Source organism: Dunckerocampus dactyliophorus, chromosome 20 (assembly GCF_027744805.1).
Source record: "Dunckerocampus dactyliophorus isolate RoL2022-P2 chromosome 20, RoL_Ddac_1.1, whole genome shotgun sequence".
NCBI classification, from domain to species: Eukaryota; Metazoa; Chordata; class Actinopteri; order Syngnathiformes; family Syngnathidae; genus Dunckerocampus; species Dunckerocampus dactyliophorus.
The window spans coordinates 16451798-16461747 of NC_072838.1; the positions used below are offsets into that span (position 1 = coordinate 16451798).

Here is a 9950-nt window from a genome sequence, read left to right on the forward strand (position 1 = left end):
TAATAGTGATTTTAAAACGTGGGACTTTAAAAGGTGTCTAATGATTAGGTTCACTTTGATTATATAAGCAATGACAGCAGTGTTCTATATGTATCGTAAACGTACTGTAAGTTAGAGTTTGTCGCTTCGCATTATGCTCAACCGTTACGGTAAACTAGCTGTACGGCAATTGCGTCATACGGAAATAGCTACAGTGCGTTACTACACTTGTCAGCCGAGGTTGTTTTGTTCCACGCACTGTGCCGCTAACACCTTGTAGTAATGCTGTGCTTTTGTGTCAAACGAGTCTAAATGAGCGTGTTTGACTTGTTTCGCGGCTTCTTCGGGGTTCCTGGCGGCCATTATCGTGGACGAAGGTGAGTTTGTTGACGGAGAGGCTAAAAGTGACATACAGCTTTCAGCGGGTATTGCTAACATTGAGCTAGCACAAGTTACCTCACACTTCGGGTGCTTTAGCTCCGTCAAAGACTTAAAGACATTTAAAGATAAAGGCACTTATGTGCCATCTTATCACCAGGGGGTCATTTTAGCTGTTCGCTCAGAATAGAGTTTGGACTAGTGGGAGCTAATGGCGTCATACTTGTCGATGAACTCTCGCGATATTTCGCAGTCAGCCCTCATAATTGTCCAGTAAATCGAGATTATGCGTATCAAATGGCAAACCATTGCCATAATTGTCAGGCACATGGAGATCGTGATTATCCAACTTTTGCTCTGTTTTTAACTGCTATACATTTTTAGCGACCCCTTCTTTGACGCCATGACCCGTGATGAAGACGACGACGAGGATGATTATGAAGATGGTTTTGATCACGATGGCTTCCGCGGGTTTCAGCAGGACCCTTTTGACAGCGCCTGGAGGTTTGGTTTCAGCTTCGGTCCCGACGGGATGCGAATCCAGGAGCCTCCGATGTTTGGACACGTCCTCAGGGAGATGGAGGAGATGTTTTCCCAGCTGGGGCGCTGGGAGTCGATGCCAGATTCCGGTAAAGCCGCCACCTTTTAGTAGCGACCATACACACTGAGAAAGCCATGTTTAGCTTTCTAATGGCTGTCTTCTAGATATACCCAGCATTACTCCACCACCACAGCAGGACAGACCCGAAAAGGGAAGAGGCGGGAACCCCCTCCGAGACTTCATGCTGAAGTCCCCCAACAGTGACGCACGAGGGTCCCGCCAAGATGAGTCACCACAATTCCCAAACTCGCCGTTTCATGGCAGCACACCTTTTTCAAAGGTAAAAAGATGCTTGTTGTGCCACATTTTGGCATGTTTTTACTGCAGTCTGTTAACTATTCTTCTGTTTTCCCTCAGTTCAATGATGTTTGGCGTCAAAGACCACAGAAAGTTCCAGAAGACCAGTGCAGAGAAGACAGAGGTGGGTGATATCCACATGTATTTCTGCATCAATAGCCTTTATAAATATTTCTATGCACATGAAATTGCTTACAAAAGCTGTCAAGTGCATGTCAAAGCAACATGTGGTGCCTTAACCTTTTAATTTTAGCCCATGAAAACCCTAAAGAAAGTCATTTATGGAAAAGGTGCAACAGCAAAAACGGTTAACAGTACATTTTCAGTGGCCTGAGGTGCAGTTTAAGGCAATAAAATTAGAGCTTTGCTGCCCTTTCTGTCCAGATCTGGACTCTGCTGTTTCTTCTGGTGGTTTGGATCAGATTCTGTCTCCCCCTGCTGGCCAGATGCCGCGTCCGCATCGAAACAGATCGTTTTTCCAGTCTGTTACTGTCACCAAGGTGATGAAGCCTGATGGGGTGAGTTGTCCATAATGTGCTTTGTATTTTATTAACAGTAGTACATTTGATTTAAAATAAAAATGAATAGTAAAAAATGAAAAAATATATGTAAAAAATAAATGTTTAAAATAAAATACATGTTTACGTTTATTATTAATTTATTTCAAAAATTTTAAAATAAAAATACAGTTTTTCCTCGTTTAGCGTGGTTAATTGGTTCCAGACCTGACCGTGATAAATGAATTTCCGCGAAGTAGGATTCAATATTTAATAAATGGAATATTTTCGTGCTTGCGGCATAGAAAACCTGTTTACGATCTTCTAAATTTTTTTTAACATTATTAGAGCCGAACATTTACTGACACCTAGTGGCCAATGTAGAATACAGTACTACAGTCACAATTGGAATGCCTTGTATTTGTCCATCCAGCCATTTTCTATACCACTTCTCCTCATTAGGGTTGCGGGGGCATGCTGGAGCCTATGCCAGCTGACTGGTCACCAATGGCAGGGCTCACATTCTCACCTATGGACAATTTAGAGTCACAATTAACCTAACATTCATGTTTTTGGAATGTGGGAGGAAACCGGAGTACCCGGAGAAAACCCACGCACACACGGGGAGAACATGCAAACTCCACACAGAGATGCCCAAGGGAGAATAGAACCTCCAGACTGTGACTGTGTGGCCAACATGCTAACCACTAGACCACCGTGCGGCCCCGCCTTGTATTTGTATTTTAGTTAATTTAGTTTGTTCATTTAGCCGTTTTTATGCTTGAAAATGCTTAATTTGGGCCAAGAATAAGTACAATTTGCTTAAATATGCATGGTTTTTTTACTAATAGATCGTATTCAACCACAAAACAACGACGATTTATTAATTAATGAATTTTTGAAAAGCCACGATAGAATGAGGGATGACTGTAATTAATTTTTAACAGTTAGAGTGTTTGGTGTCCAACAGACAGTCGAAGAGCGCCGCACCATCAAAGACGGCCAAGGCAATGAGGAGACCACCGTGACCCGCTCAGGAGGCCCCAGGCATCAGGACGGACCAGAACATCAAATTGGACCAGCCCTCCCGGGTTAGCACATACATCATTTGCCTATTTTATATATATATATATATATATAAAACCTCCATTAATATCTAATTGAAAGTTTTTATTTTAGGTGCTCAGAGCCCGTTTTCAGACATGCGCGATGACGACAGCTTCTTCTCCAAGCTCTTTGGAGGCTTGAAGTGATGTAATAACCGTCTTTTGTATATATCTATATGACCGAAGATGAGATAATAACACTATAATAATCCACAATGATGACGTATTTATTTTTGTATGGTCCCATAGACGTATGGATGGATCAGAGTGTTGATGACAAATGAAAATAAAGAATTTTAATATTTGCATAAGTGTTGTTTTTGGTTTGTTTGCATGCAACACACAGCATGCAACTGCCTGTGTCATTTTATGGTGAATGCAATGAAAAACGTGGCTAACATTCGGAGTTGCATGTTGTTGCTGGATGTAAATGAACACGGAATAAACCATGATGGCAAATGCTTGAAATGTTTCTTTGTCAAGGTTTCTGTTTTAGACCGCAGCAGAGGACTCAAATGACCAATGCGAGGAGCCCAGCAGCAAAGCAGGTACACAAAGTGTTTTCCTAAGCTGTTCCAGCACATCGTTATCATCCACTATGATATTTGACTCCTACAATGTGTCCTCTATGTGTAAAAGTGTGTTTATGTGTGTGAGATGTGGCTTCCAGCTCCACTTTGAGAGGGAAAGCACTACTGTACCTGGTCAGGTGCTGCTCGGATCCACTTGACTGCAAAGGTCTGGTTCAGAAAGCTCATCTGAGAGAGCAAGTGTAAGTTTGCTCTTGCATTCACGTTTGTTTTATTCTATTCATAGTAATTAATATGAAACGATGCCAAAGTCTATCTCCCGTTTAAATAGTTCCGTGATTTCCAATATTTTTCATCAGTCTGATGTAGTTTGCAGTATCCGCCACTAGATGTCGCGCTTTCTTAGCGATGAACGAGTTTTGAGGAGAACATTTTCTTGACCAGACTCTTCTTGTTTTGCTTTCGATTAACAATCGACGCTCACCATCCGACGAATTGGCGTGTTGTGTTTCACCACTCGTCTTTATGTTGAGCTGTGAAGGCGAAATCGTCCACTTTAACCCAACAACTGGTGCGTGCTTCTGTTGTATGTTTTCATATGCCAGCTGGATGGTGTAGTTCACACCCCGCGTCACTAGGTGGCGGTCGTGGTATTGTCGCTGGCGCGAAAAAGAAACCGGAAGTAGTTTTGCGAGGGCTGGCTCAGTGATTGGGTTTGTTAAATGTTAACGCGCAGCTACTTTGCTTTTTGTAACAATATTACAATACACAATATTTCACCGACGTTTTGACTGTCCATTGTTGATTGTATAAGACAACTGTGGTGCGGTTTTATGAAATGTTTACTGCCGCTTCCTATTGGACCGACGGAAACCACGTGATTGTGACAATCCGAGTAATACGCAAGAATTGTAGTCATTTAAACCATTAAAACGGAACAAAATCGCATATTCCGTCATTTAAATGTGCGTAGCCGTTGTTTGGCGTATTTGCGTTTGACGTCGACAGTTAGTGTAAGTGTAACCGTCACTTTAGCTTGTTGTGTCAGGCATCACTACCTCCCCGCTGACGGTTTGCAGGCATCGCTTCTCGGCCTTTTGGCTAAGATCAAGTGTAGTATCTGTTCTTATCAGTTTAATATCTGATACGTCCCCTATCCGGGGACCATATATTAAATTGATTTTTGGAACTGGGAGATGGAATAGGGGCTTGCTCCGTCCACTCCACGCATCGACCTGGTATTGCAGTACCTCCAGGAACGGTGCACCCCCTGATATGTTTATAGCAAACTAAATACATGTCTTCTGCACGGAAGAGTAACGTTTGAGCGCCACTCTCTGGTTATTTGAAGCTTCAACACTTTCATGGAGGACTTTTAAAACAGTCGCCTCTACACAGAAAAAGTCGAATATCCAAATTAGGTGTCATTTGAACAGCCAATAGGCTTTTTCCCCTCCAGGGTTTGTGTGGGAACTGGGAACATGAACCTGACGAACAAGCCCGTAGACTTGAAGGAGACAAACAAGCAACCACAGTTATGTTTCATCAGCAGCATGTTTATTGGCACAGACATATCACCTTTACACTCCGAATGAGAAAAGCTAGAGCTACTAGGACACCGCAACCAAGCCTGCTGCTAGCCAACGTCCGCTCTCTTGAAAACAAGATGGACGAACTAAGAGCAAGGATTACAGCTCAACGTGAGATCAGGGAATGCTGTGTCCTCACCTTCACAGAAACCTGGCTGACGGAGGATATACCGGACTCAGCGATCCAGTTGGAATCATTTGCTGCTTACCGGGGAGATCGGACTTTAGCGTCTGGTAAACACAGAGGTGGCGGCGTCTGTGTTTATGTAAACAAATGGTGGTGCACAGACGTACAGACGATGGAAAAGCACTGCTCGCAGGACATTGAGCTGCTGATGGTGAAATGCAGACCTTTTTATTTGCCTCGTGAGTTTAGCGCTGTGTATTTAACTGCTGTTTACATCCCACCACGAGCTAACACTGCTAACGCACTAGGCCTCCTGCATGACGTCATTGATAAACACGAGACCAAACACCCAGACGCTGTATTCATTATATTTGGCGATTTCAACCACTGTAACCTCAGGACTGTCCTCCCCAAATATTACCAGCATGTGAGCTTTCCCACAAGGGAAAATAACATCCTGGACCAAGTCTACAGCAACATGAAAGGTGCTTTGAAGGCTGTTCCAAGACCCCACTTTGGAAAGGCTGACCACATCTCTATATTCCTTTATCCAACATACAGACAACTTCTTAAAAAAGCTCCCCCTGTAAGTACAGCAGTTAAAATGTGGAATGAAGAAACTGATCAAGTACTTCAGGACTGTTTTGGCTGCACAAACTGGGATGTGTTTAAAACTGCAGCGGGGAGGGAAGATTGTACTGTTGATTTGGATGAATATGCTTCTGCTGTTACTGGCTACATTAGCACATGCATAGAGACTGTTAGCACCACCAAGTATTACAGAAAATACCCTAACCAAAAACAGTGGATGAACTGTGATTGCTCGTTCGACTGCATTTGTCATGGGCACCGCTGATGACTACAAAAAGGCCAGATATGACCTGAGGAGGTCCATACGAGAGGCCAAAAAACAGTACAGACAGAAGTTGGAGGGCTACTATTCCACCTCAGACCCTCGGCGCATGTGGGCGGGGCTCCAGCACCTCACAGACTATTGACAGCGGAGTAGCGTAGCCATGTCCAGCCATACCACACTTCCAGATGAGCTGAATGAGTTCTATGCCCGCTTTGACACCCAAACTCCTGATGAGCAGAGAGGGTGGCTGGACTTGGGGAGCACACAGGACTCACCTCTCATGGTGACATCAGCTGATGTGCGCAGGGTTCTGAACAAAACAAACCCATGAAAAGCAGCAGGCCCAGACAACATCTCAGGACGTGCACTTCGGGTTTGCTCATCAGAGCTAGCTGATGTGCTTGCTGACAAATTTAACCTGTCGCTTGCACAAGCATCTGTACCGACCTGCTTTAAGTCCACCTATGTTGCCATCTGCTGATCGCTGAGCAGCCATGAAGGACAAATGAAGCTGGAGCTAAAGTATTGGGACACGGCTCATCTCAGTTCTTCATCTGAACAAGACATTTTGGCCAATTGTACTCTTCTACCTGTGTGGGGGCACACACATCCTCAGGCTAAAAGTAGATATTAGTGGCATCGTTTGAAGAAAAACCTTTACAACTGCTCAAATTGTAAGATCAACGTTATTCACCAAGCATCTTGGACCTCAAGAGAGCTTCTCAGGTGAAATCCTGTTCAGAGAAGGGAGGAGGACTTTGAAGAAGCGTAAGAATGTGGGTGGGACGGCAGAGAGGAAGGGGAGATATTCACGGCCGTGATTTAACAGCAGACTCGTGGCTTGGTGGTGCGGGGATACGTGCTTGACGCTGTTGTTGTTCTGCCAAGTCAAAGTGCTTTTTCTAAGGACGCCAACGATCACAGGAACGGCTGACAGCTCAGTCTGTGTGCACCGTTAATAGTACATTTGGAAGTGGGAAGTGGCCAGTAAAGCAATAGATATCATCATGGGCTGTGGATGAGCTGCAGTGGAACCTCGGTTAGCGTAGGCCAAAATGTTGCCCTGCTTTTATGTACATTTTCCAGTTAGCGTACAATATGGCGTGCGTCTTGTGTTGTCAGCACGCTGTGTTCGTCATGTATTTGTTCTTCATGTATTTTTTATCATCTTTGCAATGTGCAACTTCCTATGGCTCTGTTTCAGCTTATTTTACAGCTGTGATGTAAAGCAGAGACGGAATTCAGGAAGTACCACCCAGGTGGTGTCTGTGTTGATGTGGCTGTCACATGGCGTCTTTGGCCACAACCACGTCTTCATACATGTGGTATTTTTCATTTGCGTTTACTTCCTTTTTTGGAAGACCAAAGAATCAGCAGCCACGCTGGACTGTGACATCAAACCTGTCAGCGCTGTGCTGTTCAAATGTTTCCAGTCTAACCATTAAAAAGGTGACTCTCCAGCTTTGTCTTGACGTGCGCTGCTTTCCGGGTTCACGCTTTTGCTGCGGTGTTTTTCTTTCTGATGGTTTTCAAGTCTGCTTGAGAGCATCGGGCGGTGGGGAGGGATGTCTCTGTCAGCCATATTGTGTTTTGTTTTTTTATTTCATCTTACGTGCTCATGATTTTACTTTTTAGTATATCAAGGGAAGTGGGCGGGGCAGGCCGAAACCTAAAACCAAATAAAAAATGTCCTTCATAGAGAATGACCTCAACTACTAGTTTGTTTTTATTGCGTTGAAGACATTTCAACAAAATAAATATGGTGCTGACAATAAAAGTATTATTTTATAATGTTTGTAAGTACTTTTTAAATACCTGTAATATATAATCTTTTCTAAAATGACCGTTTTGACTCTGTGTTTCTTCCGAGCTTCGCGCTTGCATTACAAAGGTTGGTCACAGGGTGGCACTGTATCCCACAGTAGCGTAAGAAGAAGATAAGTGGCACATTTTGTCCAAGTGGGATGAAAATTGATATACAGATACACATCTAAACAAACTATTTAAAAAAAAAAGCTATACGCATCTAAAACGTAAGTTTTCACTTGGCAGTTTGTTTTATTCGATGTAGTTTGGACTTAGCCCGTAATACCCATCATGACACGAGTGTCAGAGACACTTTAAATGTCCTAAAATGTGTCCTGTACGGCTTTGCTAGACTGAAACCCATTCAGATCCTAAGTTTACGTAAAGGAAACATTTTCGAGTGGTTGTCATGTGGCTATAGTAGGATATGGATTCCCCAAAATGGCAGCATGTCAGGTAAGCTACCTAATTTCCAAAACCTTTGTTTGGTTGCCACTTTGGAGTATATTTCTTCAATGAATTCATATCAAACAAGCTAGGTTAACAGTGACGCATTTGCACAATAGCAAAAATACAACTAAGACACTCCATATGTCACTCTTTCAGATATTTTAATTAATAATTGAGTACATTTGTAGTAAATAGAACTAGTTTTGTTGCATGATTTATGTGGCATCTGAATGGTGTGGTTCACACTCCGCGTCACTGGGTGGCGGTCGTGTTGCTGTCGGTGGCACGAGGAATAACCCGGAAGCAGTTTGGTGAGGCGGCCTCGATGATTTCCAGTTACTAAAAATGTTGACCGTGCAGGCTACTTTGCGTTTTGTCGAAATAGGACACCAACGTTTGTGTGTTTTTTATCGACTGTTGATTGTTTTCCTTGGTTGTTTAAGACGACCGTGATGCTATTGTGTTGAAATATATTTACCCGGCTTCCAATTGGACATACGGGAACCACGTGATTGCGACAAGACTGCTAATTCGAGTTCCAGTCATTTTAAGCATGAAAATCAACATATTTGCGTATGTTATGGCTTCAGTTGTGCGTGGTTGTTATTCGCTGTATTGCTGTGTGACGTCAGTTTGAGTAACCGTCACTTTAGCTTGTGTTGGCAACCACCTCTTCCCCTCTGAGTATTTTCAGGCATCGCTTCTCGGCCTTTTAGCTAAGATCAAGTGTAGTATCTTATCTCATCAGTTTTGGAACTGGGAGAAGGAGTGGGGGCTTGCTCAGTCCACTCCACGCATCGACTTGGTATTGCAGTACCTCCAGGAACGGTGCACCCCTGTCTGGTTGTTAGCAATCTAAATAAACGTCATTAACCCAGCAGACTACTAAATGAGCGCCACCCTCTGGTCATTCTTAGCATCAACACTTCCATTGGACAGTCCAATAAAAAGTATGCATCCGAATTTTGTGATTTCTCTTATCCAACAGCAAATTTTCAAATTAGCAAATTAGTTGTTTAGAACTAAACAAACAATTACAGTCCCTTTCCGAAAAAAATAGAATGTCATGGAAAAGTTGTTTAATTTCCATAATTCCATTCAAAAAGTTAAACTTTCATAGATTATAGATTCAGGGCCCACAATTTAAACGATTTCAAGTGTTTGTTTATTTTTACATAATTTGGGCTTCCAGCTCATAAAACCCACAAAAACAGGAATTCAAAAAATTTTAATACTGTGAAGAAACCATTTACTTCTCAGTTTTTGCAGGAAAAAAAAAGAAATTAGGATCACATCAAATCAATCAAAATATGGTACTTTCAAAACGATATGTCAATCTTCAATACTTGGTTGGGAATCCCTTTGCCTTAATCACTGCCTCGATGCCACGTGGCATTGAAGCAATCAGCCTGTGGCATTGCCTGGGAGTTATGGAAGCCCAGATTTTCTTGATGCTTGCTGTCAGCTCTTCTTTGTTGTTGGGTCTGGTGCCCCTCATTTTCCTCTTGAGAATACCCCATAGATTCTCAATGGGGTTTAGGTCCGGTGAGTTGGCTGGCCAGTCAAGCACTGTGATGGCATGGGCATCAAACCAGGTTTTGGTGCTTCTGGCGGTATGGGCAGGGGCCAGGTCCTGCTGGAAGATGAAATCTGCATCTCCATACAGATCCTCAGCAGAAGGAATCATGAAGTCCTTTAAAACATTCTGGTAGACTGTTGCGGTGACCTTGGATT

The 9950-nt window shown here is 43.1% G+C and overlaps 1 protein-coding gene, 1 non-coding gene and 1 pseudogene across 3 annotated transcripts; all 3 read left to right on the top strand.

Moving 5' to 3' along the window:
- The first annotated feature begins 168 nt into the window (after nt 1–168).
- hax1 (HCLS1 associated protein X-1) lies at nt 169–7443 on the top strand. 2 transcript variants are annotated; one of them, XM_054763987.1, is made up of 8 exons: nt 169–356; nt 742–986; nt 1063–1238; nt 1316–1379; nt 1640–1773; nt 2723–2843; nt 2932–3406; nt 3498–4656. In XM_054763987.1, exons 1-7 carry the CDS (start codon nt 292–294, stop codon nt 3003–3005), a joined length of 879 nt encoding a protein of 292 aa, XP_054619962.1. In that variant the 5' UTR covers nt 169–291; the 3' UTR covers nt 3006–3406; nt 3498–4656. The 2 variants fall into 2 exon arrangements, with proteins under 2 accessions (XP_054619962.1, XP_054619961.1); XM_054763986.1 differs by lacking the exons at nt 169–356; nt 742–986; nt 1063–1238; ... (1 more) ...; nt 1640–1773; nt 2723–2843 and having other exon boundaries at nt 2850–3406; nt 3498–7443.
- Nucleotides 4470–4660, top strand: LOC129173701 (U2 spliceosomal RNA). Its single transcript, XR_008567281.1, has one exon. It is a non-coding gene; the product is annotated as a U2 spliceosomal RNA (small nuclear RNA).
- Nucleotides 7444–8912: 1469 nt separating the features above from the next.
- LOC129173721 (U2 spliceosomal RNA) lies at nt 8913–9055 on the top strand (annotated as a pseudogene).
- The last annotated feature ends 895 nt before the right edge of the window (nt 9056–9950 follow it).

Excerpts from the sequence above, each read along its gene's own strand:
- hax1 (XM_054763986.1), top strand. The coding sequence starts at position 4,926 with ATGTTTCATCAGCAGCATGTTTATTGGCACAGACATATCACCTTTACA.